This window comes from Hyposmocoma kahamanoa, unplaced genomic scaffold, assembly GCF_003589595.1.
Source record: "Hyposmocoma kahamanoa isolate Upper Pololo Valley unplaced genomic scaffold, ASM358959v1 98865, whole genome shotgun sequence".
NCBI classification, from domain to species: Eukaryota; Metazoa; Arthropoda; class Insecta; order Lepidoptera; family Cosmopterigidae; genus Hyposmocoma; species Hyposmocoma kahamanoa.
The window spans coordinates 1-17,429 of record NW_020655711.1 but is presented as its reverse complement, the minus strand read 5'-3'; the positions used below and the strand labels follow the sequence as shown (position 1 = coordinate 17,429).

General features: G+C 35.8%; 1 protein-coding gene across 1 annotated transcript; it reads right to left on the bottom strand.

Annotated features, from left to right (window-relative positions):
• Nucleotides 1-1,093: 1,093 nt before the first annotated feature.
• LOC113238923 (aldose reductase-like) lies at nucleotides 1,094-12,228 on the bottom strand. The gene is made up of 7 exons (XM_026475772.1): nucleotides 12,223-12,228; nucleotides 10,371-10,513; nucleotides 8,084-8,225; nucleotides 7,507-7,701; nucleotides 4,504-4,703; nucleotides 2,644-2,799; nucleotides 1,094-1,213 (listed from the first exon to the last, which is right to left on the bottom strand). The coding sequence occupies exons 1-7, from the start codon at nucleotides 12,226-12,228 to the stop codon at nucleotides 1,168-1,170; spliced, it is 888 nt and encodes a 295-aa protein (XP_026331557.1). The 3' UTR covers nucleotides 1,094-1,167.
• Between the last annotated feature and the right edge of the window lie 5,201 nt (nucleotides 12,229-17,429).

Genomic DNA, 17,429 nt, shown 5'->3' with positions numbered 1-17,429 from the left:
TCAACTAAAATCTAGGCCCGCGTTGAAACACCTCTCCTTAAATAGAGACGCACAGTAGAATGGTCACTATTGTCCTGTGCCGTAGTGCTTATATTGATTCAATAGAAAAGTTCAATGTAGATCTTTAAATTTTAATAGAACGTTGTCGATGCTTCTCTATGGAGGAGAAGCAGTAGACGGCAACTATACTGAAAGCCCTACAAGTCTGACTGTAAACCCCATAGTTGGTTTTCTGAGACCCATATATAAACGGGTTACCCCGTATCATCGAATATATGTATAACCAGAAATAGAGACGAAATGTCATTTAATTTGTTTGAAAACTGTTTTGCCAAATCATTAGGATGACAACTGCGTTCCTATTGGCCAGCCCGAATTCGAAACAACTGACGGGTGTTGTCAATAACGGACGAAAATTGAAAAATTACATATTTAATTACCTATGAAATGTGATTCCGTTTGTTTTGTAATTAGATGTTTTGCTGTTTTTCCCACACCACCGAATGGAACAGCCCCCCCATAGTTAGAGATATTATTATTATTACAATAAATACAGTATATTTTTGGAATATACGGAGACGTATACACAGGTCAGTTGTTGGCGTTGTAAATTTGTGATTTCAGTGCAAACGAGAGTTGATATTTAAAAGTGATATAAGGCCCATTTGTCTGATGAGTTGCCACGGATGGATGGCCGTTAATTTGTCTCCTATTTCTGGTTATACTCGATGCCCCGTATTATCATATTCTGATATTTAATTTTACGGTTTACGGCTTTTTATACTCTTTGTACACAGTAAAATATTCTTTACTCTCATTTTTATACATATAATATTTAATCGATAACACACCCGTTTTTATATGCTATCTCTTGTCAACATACTATACAGGTAGTATGTTCTTTTGGTGTTCCTACTATGAATAAATAAATAGATTATAAAATTATGTTTCTTCTAATATCTCCTTGTTTTTATTTCCGTTGATTTGTTTACTCGAACGTTTGTACGGCCCATCATGAGTTGAAAGTACACAAATTATTCTTCAACAAGGTTTTTATTTTATTTATAATACAGGCAAATAAATATAAGAACAATACAAATACAGGTTTATTAACTTATTCGACAAAATAAAACATTTCTAGTAACATAGATGAAGATACCACACGGTTTAAAATTCATCGTTTTCAAATGGATGGTACTTGTGGCCCGAAGATCTGGAAAACAGAAAACAAATTTTGTAAAATTGTAATAATAAATTTCCCTAGATCAACCAATAATGTATTACGGAAGTTGACCATTGCATTGTTGACCAATTTCATACCAATTAGTTGACATTGTAATTTTCTTTTATTATGACACAAATTGACGGGACTAACAAATCGTGCACCTGGTGGTAAGTGACATGTCTGTCCATAACAATGCAGCAGAGCTTTCAATCGCAAAGATCTGAAGCACACTGCCATTGCGCCCGTCACAATACCCAAACATAAGTTGACAAGTGCCTGCAATTTCACCAGAACCTTTCAAAACGCGGTAAGTTCCGCTGTTTTCTCGCTAATTTGTCCTACTAGTGGAACCACGGGAGAGACTTGTTTCTTGTGGTTCCAATGCTTTCTATAAAAAAAATCCACTGACAAGAGCAGTCTGATCATCAATCTGACCAATGGACAACACCGCACTCAATTGGTCATCTTCAAATCCATTTTCTGGTTCAAATAATTTTTTCTCTGGCTTTGTTTTTTTTCCCTTCCATGATTTTGTGCTTCATCCATTAACATATGTGCTACAACTCATATACGTCGCAGCAGCAGATGAATTGTCATCATCTTGATTGTGTATATCATATCTACCACGGAACTACTGCCTGTTGGGAGCGTAGACTGTAGTTGCTGATAAATTTAAACAAACTGTTTTGTACTGCTTTAAATTGTTTAATATTGTACAGAGCACACACGTACATGACACGATACACGGAGTCGAAGAAGTGGTCGGGTTACCATATTTTACATAACAATTTATGACAATTTTTGTATTGCCAACATGCTGCCGTCTCAGCTTGAAACAATATTGCTTGTAAATAGTGATTCAAAGTACTTATAATAATAAGTTACATAATAAACTAATTATTATATAAAACTGTATGTGTACATCTTCGTAATAATGTTAGGAGTACCTTACCTATTTCTGCCGCCAAGTGGTAATGTGACCATTACTGTATTCCGGTCTTGAAGGGTAAGGAGTGAAATTACAGGCACGTGGGACTTGTCAACTTATGTCTCTGTGGGTACTGCCACGCACAGGTCCCAGGTTCGATTCCCGGGCCGGGAGAAATATTTGTATGACCTACATTTATTTATCTCGTGAGATTGGGTGTAATTTGTGGTTGTCTATGTGTGTATCCATGGCACCCGCGACACAGGGTTTCCCTAGTGCGGGGCTATGTTGAGTGTGTGTGTTATTATTATTATTAATATGGCAGTACTTCTCTGGACGAACTCTTTCTCAAGGAGCCCTACTGCGACTAAAGTAATTATAATGACAAAGCGACAAAATTATAACGTTAAATAATGAGTCTGATTAAAAAGATACAATCGTCAAATTCCGTAAAACACGTATGGAAAATAGTTAGTGTAATTATACTCACGAAGTCATCGGCACGAGACGTCCATTACAATCGAAGCTATTAATCAAGTCGAGGTCTTCTTGGCTCAGTTTAAAATCGAACACGTCGAAATTACTCGAAATGCGTCCTTTGTTCACGGACTTAGGGATCACTATGTTACCGCGGTCGATTTGGTAGCTGGTAAAAAAAAATGGTATAAAATAGAAAAATATTTAATCAATTTTATTCTACTACTATGCTATAATTACTGTTTTATATTACTTCCTTTTTTTATTATTTAATTAAAATTGGTTTGGCCCAAAAGACCATGCGGCTTTTGCCACTAGCTACCTTTAAACAAAGAAGAACTTTTAAAAAATTGTCTATGATAATTTAAAAAGTAATATCTTGGCGCGCATTTTTAGAAGCCGGAAAGATTTTTACGTTTACAATTTTAAGGAGCTTCGGAACAAAAACCGATTATTATAAAAAAAAAGCAATCTCTATGCAATTAGCGAATACTCAAGAATACATACTCAAAATACATTAAACAATATCGCTAATACAAATCAATAGGATTTAAAAACTACGCATAAATACCATTTTGGGTGTCAATTCATTCAAATTCATTTTTGTACATACTTTAAAATGTAGATGGCGACTCTTGTATCATTGAATCTCGAAATTTTGAGGTTGGTTATAAATAAGAAATATTAAAAAGAATTGCAAAACTGTTAAACTAAAATTCATTTACAAATATGATAATTGGTGACAACAGCTGTCGTTGAAAAGATAACAAATCTAAAGTTTTTCAATGAAATTAAATCATTTAGATCGGTTAGTTTGCAATAAATTGTATAGATGGCGTTAAGCACTGACTTTTGCTTTAAAATATTGAAAGTACAGACTCGGGTTCTTTGCGATTTTATTATATTAGTTATTAAATTAAATATTTAATAAATATTTATTAGATAAATATGTATTAAATTAAATATTTATTAATAAAATTGTTTAATTTGTTTGTTAAAAATGTTTTATTTTATTAGTTGTGTTATTGTATTTATAATCAACCATAAACGTATTTTTTTAAATGAATTGTTATTTATGTAATTATTGTTTTATCATTCAATAATATTTATGTATTAGCCGTTCTTTTATAGTCTAACCATTTATTTTACTTTTAACAGCTCGACTACTGGTCAATTAGTGATGTCCTAATGCGTTACTGATTCGATTTCTTATAACAATCGACTTTATTTATGAAGAAGTAATTTATTTATAAAGAAGTTTAGGGTAATTTTCGGGTAAGTTTTTTGTACTCAATTTTGGTGACTGATATATTCGAGTAATTAAATAATAAAAATTGTCACCAAAATTGAGTACAAAAAGCTTTCCTGAAAATGACTGTTTAATTGTAGTTTTAATTCGTTCAAAAACAATTAATTCGTTGAAAAAGTAAAAAAAAGATTTAATCGATTTAACAATTTGACATTTTCCACATTATATTAGGTATAAGAAATGAGATAACGTGCGACTTCGACGGAACAGTAAACCATTAGAATTTATTATAATTATTTCAAGTTTATTTATTTTCATTATAATTAATTAGACAGGTATCAAAACCTATATAAAAAAGAAATCAACTTGCATAATCTTCGTTACATAATCTGTCTGCTTTATAAATATCGGAATCGGAGCTAAAGAGCCCGTGTCGTTTTACTATGTAAAGAAGAAACAGATTCCATGAAGTATTTAATTTTTTTGTCTATATTTGCCTATCAATAATTAAGGAACTTCATAGGCACGTTCAAAGTGTAATAAATGGTTAGACGGAGTAAAGTTTAAAAAAAAATACAGAAGTCAATAGAAAGTTCCAAGGTATGTATGGTATGAGTTTCTTACCGAATGAGGACCTGAGCGACGGTCTTCCCCAATCTATCAGCAATAGCTTTCAACTTTGGGTCATCCATGAGCTGAGGGTCTCCGGGTTTGGCCCAGGGTCTGTCAGGGGAGCCAAGCGGAGAGTACGCGGTGATAGTCACGCCACGTGCTTCGCAGAACTCTTTCAAACGCTGCTGATTCAGATACGGGTGACATTCAACCTGGAAAGAAATATTATTGACGAAGGCGGTAAGTATAGTCCTATATACTAGTTGCATTAGAGCTCTGCCGCCATGCAGTAATAACAGCATTATTGCGTTCCAGTTTTGAAGGGTAAGGGTGCTGGTGAAATTACGGGCAGATGGAACTTGTCAACTTATGTCTCAGGGTGACGGACGCACGTCGTGGTGAATGCTCCACTGATCCCACGGCGACTCAAGCGGCGAGAGGTAAACCCGGGGGGATTTTAGTGGGGTAGGCCCTCCAGTCTGGAGGGAGAGTCCCAACATAATATAAGACACATATATATATATATATATTTGTCACGAATTGGTTCACGGGTTTCAATAGCACGGGATTGACAGAAGACGATGTTACGTTGTTTAATAGAAGCGTCATACAAGAGTTGCCGCCGGTGATAGATTGGTCTGATGATATTTTGCTGGACTATTTTCAAGATACTAAGTGTAAAAATAGCTATGTATTGAGTGCATTAAGTAAGTTAATTTCTTAATTTTGTGTTACAGAGAGTTTACAAATACAAATCCTCATGACATAAATTGACAAATCATATATATATATATATATATATATATAACACGTGGTTGCTATTGATAACAGTGACTGTAAACTGTGTAAATGTTGACATACGTACAAATAATCGATTAAATTCAAATATAGAATGTTACTTTGTAACCTTGACCTTGTATATATATATAGGAATGGGCGTTACAAATCGTATTATATTATTGAATCTATATGTTGTGGCAATATCGAATATCCGATATCGTGTATCTTAAAAACTATATACCGATATTGTTTCGTATCGGATATTCACTGAGTGGATATCAACGCGAAACCATTTTTTGTGCGTCTTCGAAACTGTATACTAACATTGGCACTTGTAGAACTATATCCAATAATATATAGTTTCGAAATCTGATTCCGCATATGAGTAACGGCAATATATCAACACAGCGCGCACGCGGGCTGTATCCATGAATGTATAGTTTCAGAAAATATATAGTTTCAAAATCCGATTTCGAATATTGATATATAATTTGATATGATATTCAGAAAAAGCTATATTACCCATTCCTAATACTAACAATTATGGTAAATTTTTAATCGCAGCAGCGTAATAATAATGTCAGTATGCCTTAAAACACCTAAGCCTACGCCGAAGGACGAAAAATCTGTAGTGTGCGAGCATGTCATGGATAAACCTACTCAATGAAGTTTGACAAACCCCAGGTCCTTGCAAAAGAAGTACGTTATTTACCCAGGATGTTGCGAGAGGCCATTGAAATTAAAAGGTATCATAATCATAGGGAAAATGGTTTCTCCTTACCACTAGTTTGAGATCCAGTATTTCCTCTGATGAAAAATCTCAAACAGACATAAGACTGCAGTACTAATTAATATTTCTAATTTATTCTAATTTCCATTAATTAATAATAAATTTAACTTAATAAAAAATGTAGCGTAAATTGGAATGTTTTCTTTGTAAAATTAAAAATAAGATTTTTAATTAATAACTCTTGTAAGTATAGTGAAAAAATAGGGTGGTTTGCATTAATATTAGACATCTGGTTGAAGACTGTACCACCTCAGACAACCGTGACCATGGGACCTGTAAAGGGCCCGAAACGTTGGTTTGTTTGAAAAAACAAATATACGTCATGTCTTTGTACTTGGTTTTTCAACGACTTTTTAGTCGTAGCGCCATCTATAACAAATCTATGACAGATTTATCACCCAGTTAGTACCTTTACAGCTACCAGTCCTGGCGAGAGATGTCGCTATTCACTGTATTAATTAAATTTTTTTTTATTGAATTGATATTCAATTATTTTTTGTGAAATTACTCCACTAGTTTGTTATAATTATTAATAAATTGGGTGATAAATCTGTCATAGATTTCTCATAAATGGCGCTACGACTAAAAAGTCGTTGAAAGACCAAGTACAAAGAGACGACGCAAGCACATAGAAAAATTCGTGAGGTCCGTTGGTTCGTAAATATACGTGATTTAAATCCGGAAAAATAGTTTCATTTTCTAAACAGTCTATATTTTATTAGATTCGCTTAAAGTATTCTTCAAGTCCCCTCACTATATTAATTAGAATTTATAAGCACACACCAAATTAAACTTTAAAAAAAGCAGTAGAACTCCTTGTTCCTTGGAGGGAAGTTCTGCTACCTTACCTATTTCTGCCGCCAAGTACTAATATGAGCATTACTATGTTTCAGTTTTGAAGGGTAAGGGTGCTGGTGAAATTACAAGCACATGGGACTTGTCAACTTATACCTCGAGGTGACAGGAGTAGTGGTAGTGCCCCTCAGATCGTTGCGATTTAAAGCTCTGAGTGGCACTATAACTGTTATGGACAGGCGTGTCGCTTACCACCAGTCGCGCGAATTGTTCGTCCCATCACTTGGTTACAAGAAAAAGAAAATTATAATGTCAACTAATTGGTATGAAATTGGTCAACAATGCAATGGTCAACTTCAGTTTTAACAATTTTAACAAAAAATCCTTAATTGCCCAAAAACCACCGTGGCATTTGATTCGGTTGCTTATTATTTTAATATTATTTCATCTTATTTTAATTATGGTTTTTATTTTGTGATTTAGATTTTAATATTTAATTTTGATTTAGATTTATACTTTTAATATTTTTTTTACGTTAATTTTATTTTTTATTTTGAAGTTTCTAAAGTGATTAACTAACTTTATAATTTAAGAATATGGATCATAGACATTTGAAATAAATGATTTTTATTTTTATTTTAATAACTTACCTGATTAGTAACAGGTTTAATCCTCGCAATCTCCAGCACTCTGGTCAGCTGTTTCGAGTTGAAATTCGAAACGCCAATACTCTTAGTTAGTCCTTCGTCAACCAGAGGCTCTAGCGCCTTCCATGTATCCACATAGTCCACATCAGAGAACTGGACCTTTCCGTCAGCGTCTGATGGGAAGTTGTCGCCCCCTTCCTGTTAATCAATATACATAAAAAATAGTTCTTTACGGTTCTGTATTTTGAGTATTTTTAGGTCTCCAAATTAGGCGCTTATAAAAACGGTTCAGCAGTACATCAAGTTTATACCATTTGAATAATTATTAATATATAGACCGAACTCTAAGAAAATTCTGGCTGGTTTCGAACCAACGTCTTCTAGCAAACCGTGCCAGATGCTATGCCAACTAAGCCACGGAGAAAGAGCTTGAAGCAGCAGTAGAGCTCCTTGTAAAAGAGTTCGCCCAGAGAAGTACTGCCACCTTACCTATTTCTGCCGCCAAGCGGTAATGTTAACTTCAAGCTCTAAAAAAATCTCCTAACAAATTATAAGAGGTAAGATTTTGTTTTCTTGGTACCTTGTATGCTTGCGGCCAGTGAATAAGATACAAGTCAAGATATTGAAGGTTGAGATTTTCCAGTGACTTCTGCAGAGCACACTTCACCAGGTCAGGGCGGTGAAAGGTATTCCAGAGCTTCGAGGTGATGAACAGGTCCTTCCTGGGAAAAATAGTTAGAGCCTAACGTCGAGTATATAACCTATAGACTTATATAATTTAATTTGTTTGTCCGCCAAATCATTACGGTGACAACTGCGCTCCGATTAGCCGGCCCGAATTCGAAACGATTGACGGGTGTCGTCAATTGTTTCACTTCAAATCTACCAGTTTAACTTGAGCTTTGCTATAATGGGCGAAGATTGAAAAATTACATATTTAATTACCGATGAAATATAAATACGTTTGTTTTATAATTAGATGTTTAGCTGTTTTTCCCACACCCCCGAATGGAACAGACCACAGTTGTTAGAGATATTGTAAAATTAATTTAAAAAAAAAGGTCTATTTTTTGTAACACTGATAGACTCAGTTTCTTATAATAATGATTTTATTGTATTGGAAGAAAATAATCGAGACAGCAGAAGTTGGTCAAATTTAACAAAATGTTTTTTAATTTTGTATAAAAAAAAAACTTTTCATTAAATTTGACCAACTTGGGCTGTCCCGATTTTTTCGTCCGATACAATGAAATGATCCCTTCAAGAAACTAAATCGATTAGCACTAAACAAATTTTTAATTAACTGTATTCATTTTTATGGACAACTCACGATTGATAAAAAAATAACGGTTCCTAAACAGTTTCCTTGTATCTTTCATGGTTTCGGATTCCCCATACTGTCCCATTTAAAAAACACCGTATATATTGCTGCTTTGTAAGCAGTTAGGTTTACATGATTGAAGGACACGTCTTTTCCCTTCGGGAATTTTGCGAGGAATTTAATAGCAGTAGAGCTCCCTGTGAAAGAGTTCACCCAGGGAAGTACTGCTACCTTACCTATTTCTGCCGCCATGCAGTAATGTGAGTTGGTGAAATTTCAGGCACATAAGACTTGTCAACTTATGTCTCAGGATGACGGCCGCAGTGGCAATGGCCCCTCCGATGTTAGCGGATTAAAACTCTGAGTGATACTGCAGCTGATCAGGTGTGTCGCTTACAACCAAGCACACAACTTGTTGGTCCCGTCACTTAGTATTATTAAAAAAAAGAAAGACGAAGAAAAATAATTAGGGAACGATTCAACATTTCAAAAGCGGCGGTATCGGAAGTAAATTAATTAGCTACTCCGCGAACCCAGTGAAGGTTAAATCGTGCAAAATAGCTGCGCTTATGGTGAATATTTTTTCACGCAGTTAATTACTGGCTCTTTGAGATGCGATACGGAGTACCCCGTACTGTCATATACTGATATTTAATTAGTAAACGCCGTTACTGTCCATGATACATGTGATGTGGCAAACAAGTCCTGCGCCTGACACTGAGCTTTAAATGTCAAAGTACTGAGGGGACTGCCACATGCGCCCGTCAATATAAGACGTAAGTTGACAAGTCCCATGTGCCTGTAATTTCACCAACACCCTTACCCTTCCAAATCGAAACGCTGTCGAAGTTGTGGAAGAAAAAGAAAGCGCCACCGTGACTCCGGACTGACGGCATATGGTAAGGGTTCCGTCACTCGCTCAAGGTTACACTATAAGTGCCTACCGCTGACTGCGCCGACATCGGCGCTAGCGCCCATATAAGTCTTTTATTTATGAGCATTCGTCTCCGCACGACTGCACACGGCGGGCAACGTTATTTTCACCTCTCTGAGCGCGTGCTTAGGTTCCGTTTTCCTTGTAGCGACCGCCTGGTGCCATTAGTCAGATTTAGTAGGCTATTGTAGCGTAGGTATTTTCATTAGCGTAGGTAAAAATTGAGAAATGTACAAATGATGAAGAGGCTGATGAAATGAAGACGACATTTAATGAAGGTACGGTACACTTACACTCATAAATAGAAGACTAAATGAAAAAGTTTATAGTTTATTATATAGCCAAGGTACGTCACTCGCTCAAGGTTACGCGATAAGTGCCTACCGCAAGCGTTCAAACATGTCTTTTATTTACGAGCATTCGGTTCCGCACGACTGCACACGGCGGGCAACGTTATTTTCACCTCTCTGAGCGCGTGCTTAGGTTCCGTTTTCCTCGTAGTGACCGCCTGGTGCCTGGTGGTATTTTCGATTTTGTATCAGAGTGACGTATCTGTTACGTAGTAACTATTGAGTAATCAGTGGTATGGTGAACAGTGAGATATGAACTAACCTTTTAACAACTCCCTCCTTTATCTTAACATTGATAGCTTCTCCCACTTCTTTCTCGTTCCCGTAGACGTATGCGCAGTCGATGTGCCGGTAGCCTATGTCGATGGCGTCCTTTACAGCTTGGGTCACTTCACCAGGAGGTGACTGCAACAAAATGTCGGGGAATTCATATACTTTGGTTCTCATAGCAGAAGGAATTTCCTAGATTGAGATCAGGTAGCTGGTGTAGTTGTCTAGCAACTTATTTATTATTATTAGCAGTGATCGGAACAGATAGAGTCCATCTACCTAAACTTCGAGGAACAGAGACAAAAAGTGGAGACTGTCTTGCGACTACTTACATTTTTTTGTCTCGGATTTTTTTGAGAAAAAAAAAATTTAGAACAAGCCACCCTTTCTTACTATAATAAACTGTAAAACTGTTTGTGCAAGTGGGTCCTTAAAAGTTCAAGAGTTGAATGTCGAAAATTGTGGGTGTCGAAATGATTTTTTGTAGTGAAGCCTTGTATCGCGTGTATGTATTACTATTTTTGCCAATAAATGTAAAATATTTCATTTTTTTACCCTGTATTATTACGGTAAATTAACTATACAGTATTGAAAACAGAATTTTAAATGATCTCAAATAAAAGAATGGCAAGAAATAATTTTGACCGCATTTTGAGGTCAAATACCCCACTGTGGGGCGGCAGAAATAGGTAAGGTGGCAGTACTTCCCTGGACGAACCTATCCCAAATAACGTCAATTTTTAATGTACCAAATATTTCCCGAATCCCGAAAATAATCCGGGACAAACAAATGTAATCGTAAGTCAGTCTCCATTTGCTATATCTGCTTATCGAAGTTTAGGTAAACTCTACCTATTCCTTCCGATCAATGATTATTAGTCATTCGACGCATAGCCATTAGCCATTACTTATAAAAGTTTTAACAGTTCCAAGGGCCAGAAATCGATGCGACTTTGTATTCATAAATAATGCTTAACGATCGTGTTGAACGTCAATATTTGTATAACAATTAAATTGTAAAAAACCTTGAAGTCAAAGTCAAATAATCATTTATTCTATAGGTAAAACTTTTACACTTGAAAACGTCATGTTTTAAGCTACTGCTCGTTCACTACGCTGACCTCCCTGAGAAGAACGAGCTAGAAACTCTCGGGATTGCTCTTTTCAAATAAACTTAAATGCTATAGAATACATTTTGAATCATATTTGTGTGGAATCTAGACTCAGGTTGTCTATCCATACATCTTTATCTAACACGTAGTCTACAATTTTGTAATATGACCCTTCAATTAAAATACTTTTAATGTAAGTATTAAACTTAAAAAATGGTAATCTTAAATATGCTATGGAATATTATTGTAAAAGTGTATACAGTTCCCCATAAAATAATCGTTTACCTTAGTTAAACGAAAACGTGATACCATGAGTTTGGACTTAGTTCTAAGGTTAATATTATGGATATCTTCTTTCTTAACGAAATTATGTACATTTTTACGGGCATACAAAATATTTGAGTAAATGTACTGTAATGCCACAGTCGTGATACCAGTCTCCTTAAACTTTTCTCTGAGAAAAATCCGAGAATCTAAACGGTACACAGAACGAATCGCTCATCTCTCGTTAATATAGTTTGTATATCTGCCGCTTTACCCCACATAAGAATCACGTAAGACATTATACTCTATCTGCTGGCCAAAGAAGCTATAGGTATGTGGAAACCATTAGAGTTTACGATCTAAGGTCACTCCCAAAAAGACAGCTTTATTAACAAGGTCAACTTTTCTCCATTTATTTATATTATATTGAATACATATTTGTAACTTTATTATGAAAAAAGAACCGACCTTCATGCTGATTAATGGCGAATATGAATTCTATTTACTAGGCAACAACATTTAAATTTACTTTTACTTACAACATTTACTTGCCTAAATCGGGGGTGACCCAAAAAATTTGGGAACGTATGGTGTATAGCTTGACGTGCTGTTGACTGTGCCATTCTTTCTTCAGATGGTAAAATAATAAGTCTTTGTCCGTCTGTGTGTATATTGTTAAACATCTCAAAAGGATGCCTTGTATAAGATTAACCAATTTGTGATAACATTTTGAACTATGACGTCCTGTTACTTATTATTGTGTGAAAAGCAGAGTGAAATAAACCCCGGGCTGAATAACTCGAAAGTCTGATGCATAAAAATAATCCTCGTATGCCTGTCTCCGACGTTGCAAAACCACAGAGGCAGACGGATCAATGCGACGTGGACGGCTTCACAAAGGTGGTGAAGAGAAAGAGGAAGCCTACCAGCCGTAACCTGTGTGGCACAGCATTGACAGGATCGAACTTTTGCTCCGTTCGGCAACACCGACGACGCTGCTGTACCTGTCGCAATTACATAACTCCACGAGTCTGAGGAAATAGTGGATGACATCAGGCTTAAAACCAAATACACTCTGAGGGTCAAGCGGTTGGAGTCCCGCCGCAACATAAATATTTTAATTCGTTTACGGTGAGAGTGGCGACCGAACATCTGTCGGCCTTAATGAAGGAAGAGCTTTGGCCGAAGGGTGTCATAAATCGGCGATTCCGCGGCCGGTTACCTGACACCAGATTGCGCCACACAAAATCTGTTTTATGTATTACTCTGCACTAAATAAATGACTTTTTTTTCGTCTTTCGGAAAACGAAAAATCTCCTCTCTTTAGCCCGTTTAGATGATGATAAACAGCTGTATCCACACAATTCACAACCATTATAAATAATAACGTAAAATGATGTTATATATTAACGTACGCGTTTCGTAATGAATAAATGAAAACTATATTCAAATAATCAAAGCCGTCTTAGCGCGAAAACGGCTTGCCGACAGCCTTATTGCTGTTCAGTCAATGTGACCGTCAATGTGCGGGGCGTGGTGCAGTATCTAAAGATAGGGAGGGGCGGAGAGTGTCCGTTCTGGTTACTTTTTGTTCTCTCCCCGTAGTCTCTCCGGAAAACTCTATCTCTCGACTCGGTAAATAGGGACTCGGACCGCGATTTGGACAATGGAAATGATCTTTTGTTTCTCCTCAACTCCTGCTGCATACAATTTTTTCAGCAACTGAGTGGTGCATAATTGGAACATGCTACCGGAAGATGTTGTTTCTACTGTCTCTATTAATGCCTTCAAAAACAAGCTCGACAACCGGCGAGTGAGTGAATTAGTGCTAAAAAAGTGAACTAACACAAACAATATAAATTTCAACACTGTGTGATGTAGACATACCAGCGAAAGCTGCTCGTCTATAATCAAATAAATAAATAAATAATTTGTTAGTTACTCAATGCTACTGCAATATTGATAATTTTTTATTTAAAATTTAACTAACGGTTGTTATATTCTTTACTTCCCGTTTTTATAATTTATAATTAAATTCTTATTGTTATTTATGCTATACCATAAATGCATGCTATATCAAAAGTGAAATAAGAAACAAACCAACGTTTTGGTATAGTATAATACAAGTATGGTAACTCCAGAGAAACGTAGCAGCGAGTCTTGCACGTTCGGACACACATTTTCGCATAATCCCGCAGTGCACTCGCTTTGCGTTATTATTATTTTTATAACATCAAGTGACGGGACGAACAAGTCGTACATGCACCTGTAAATTCTGGCTTCCACTAACCGTTTTAAATAGCAAAACATAGAGCACAAAATTCTCTATTAATTACATTTTTATTGAATTGATATTCAATTATTTTTTGTGAAATTTCTTTTCCACTAGTTTGTTATAATTATTAATACAAAGATCGAACACTCAGAAAAAATTCCTTCGATCCGGTCGGATTCGAACCGACGTCTTCTTGCATACCGTGTCAGACGCTATACCAACTAAGCCACGGAACGAACCAACGGACCTCACGAATTTTTCTATGTGCTTGCGTCGTGTCTTTGTACTTGGTCTTTCAACTCTCTCGCCAGGACTGGTAGCTGTAAAGGTACTAACCGGGTGATAAATCTGCAATAGATTTCTCATAGATGGCGCTACGACTAAAAAGTCGTTGAAAGACCAAGTACAAAGACACGACGCAAGCACATAGAAAAATTCGTGAGGTCCGTTGGTTCGTTCCGTGGCTTAGTTGGTATAGCGTCTGGCACGGTGTGCAAGAAGACGTCGGTTCGAATCCGACCGGATCGAAGGAATTTTTTCTGAGTGTTCGATCTTTGTATTAATAATTATAACAAAATTCTCTTTTAAAAACAGATGAAATTAGTAAACGCGTTCGATTTATAGGAACTTACCCTAACGATGCATAGCTGAAATACCATTAAACAATTTCAGTATTCTAAAATGGGTTATGGTTTATTCTTCTCTCTCTTTTTATCATCTCTCTCTATTATTTATTACGCAATATTCACCAGCACCATTACCCTTCGAAACCGGAACACAGTAATGCCAGGTAAGGTGCCAGTACTTCCCTGGACGAACTCTCACAAGCAGCTCTACTGTTAGAAGTTTTTGTTTCACTATAATTTTCAACTTGTGAATGGCAAATTTTGAATATAAACCTGAATTTTTATACAATGCCTCTTCTTAAATGAATTTGTGTGAACGGAAGAAACCCATAACTCTAACTGATAGCATCCATTCATGTAGTCATGTTATGACTTAAATGACAATTGAACAAGCCATATAACTGATATAAATTGATAACATTTAACATTATCATGTGAAGTATATACTAGTGTATTTATCACACAATGTAAATAGCTATATGTTTGTGATTTTGCGTACATATTTTATGGTATCTACAGTACATTTACTCACTTCAATGCATGATAAAGAAAACATGTTATGAATAAACTTGTGACACATTTAAGCATGACACACACAGAGAGCGGGTGCGAGTCGGGTGCGGGTAGGGTGCGGGTCGGGCGCGAGTCGGGACCGCGATGTGTCTAATTCCGTGTATTTATATGGACGAAAAAGAAAAGAAAACTTTAAACCATCACATGGCCACCATCTCAAACTAGTTCGTACCTTCCAAAACTCCTGCTGCATACAATTTTTTCAGCATCAGAGTGGTGCATAATTGGAACATGCTACTGGAAGATGTTGTTTCTACTGTCTCTATTAATGCCTTCAAAAACAAGCTCGACAACCGGCTACGAATGAGTGAATTAGTGCTAAAAAAGTGAACTAACACAAATGATATAAATTTCAACACTGTGTGATGTAGACATACCAGCGAAAGCTGCTCGTCTATAATCAAATAAATAAATAAATAATTTGTTAGTTACTCAATGCTACTGCAATATTGATAATTTTTTATTTAAAATTTAACTAACGGTTGTTATATTCTTTACTTCCCGTTTTTATAATTTATAATTAAATTCTTATTGTTATTTATGCTATACCATAAATGCATGCTATATCAAAAGTGAAATAAGAAATGTGTGTTGGTTATACTATAGATATATCTTTGGATAGTGTATCCAATGGCAGCAAAGAGAAAGGTCTTTAACATCTGCATCCTTTCAATTTTGACCTATGGATGCCAAACGTGGGCATAGACTAGTAAACACCATCAGAAACTCACAACCTGTCAAAGAGGAATGGAGAGAAGTATGCTGGGATTCTCTTTAGGAGGCAAAAACAGTGCTACAGACATACGAAGAACTACTAAATTTGAGGATGTCACTACAAAACGCAAAACACTAAAGTGGAAGTGGACTGGCCAAATGTACAGGGAAAGAGTAGAAAAGTGGACCAGAAAGGTAACAGAATGGTTACCAAGAGGAAATGTCAAGAGACAACACCTTTGACTAAATTGTTCAGCGAATAAATATCTTGTATTCCAATATTTTTGCATTCTTGTCAAGCAGACTATATTTCTGCACAAATTGTTCAATGGTTATCAATCACCGAGCAAATTCAGTGATAGTGGACCATTGAGCAATTTGTAACACAGCGATAAGTCATTTTTTTCATGTCATGATTGTTTATGTTTTAAAATATTATAAAATATATATATAACCGTCATTGTGAATAAAAACAGCCGAAGTATTTTAATAACCGGCAATCTATCTCACCACCGCTACACATGTCTTTCAACCCTGACATTGGCAAAATCGTCGCGCAAAACGACGGAGCCATAGACACAAAAGTTGAAGTTGAAGTTGAATCGACTTCAAAAAATAAGAGGGTACTCAATGCGACTGGATTGTGTGTGTGTGTTACGCTATAACTCCAGTAATTAATTTGTGAACCAATGTTGATGATTCTGTGTTGTTGGAAAGTGGTTCCCATTTCTATTTGAAGAAAACGTTCCACCTCTAAGGGTGGCAAACTAGGGGATGAATCCGGTTTCACGCACTTTCCTTTAACCAATTCTAATAAAACTTGGCAAACGTGTGAAATTGCAATAAAATAGTTTATAAGAAAAGTTTTGAGGTCAGTTTTTTAAAACACCCTATATTTTCTTTTTTGTTATAGTTTATTGGTTCACTTACAATGTAACATACTATAAATTCAATTTGGTGAAGTTCTTATCTAAATTGCACAATTACTTATGAGTGAACACAGCTTGCAAAAACAATGTAAAATGTAAATTACTTATATAGAATTTAAATACAGCAACTTAAATTTAAAAGAACAACGAAAAACTAATACAAACAAAACCAATAAATACAAGTGAACAAGGGTCTCAGACACCATCAAACTAGATGGTGAAAAAAAAAAACATTAGTTAAGGTTCAACATAATACTAATGTGAAATTTGTGAAGCAACTGCCAAAATACATCGCAAACGTGACTGTGCTTATTATATAGTCTGCAGTAGTGATGAAAGAGACTCAAGTCTTTTAAGGCCTTTTAAAAACCTCGACTAATTATCAACGCCTCACAACTACTCTTTTAACCCTTAAGTCTTGAGCCATAAGACTAAAACTGAAGACTAATTTGAGTCGAAGTCTTTTAATCCTAGGAAGCTTAAGACTTTTAGGACTAAAACGACTAAAAAAATTAAAACGACTGGCGCCTCATAGCCTCGGGAGACGCGAGTCATGAG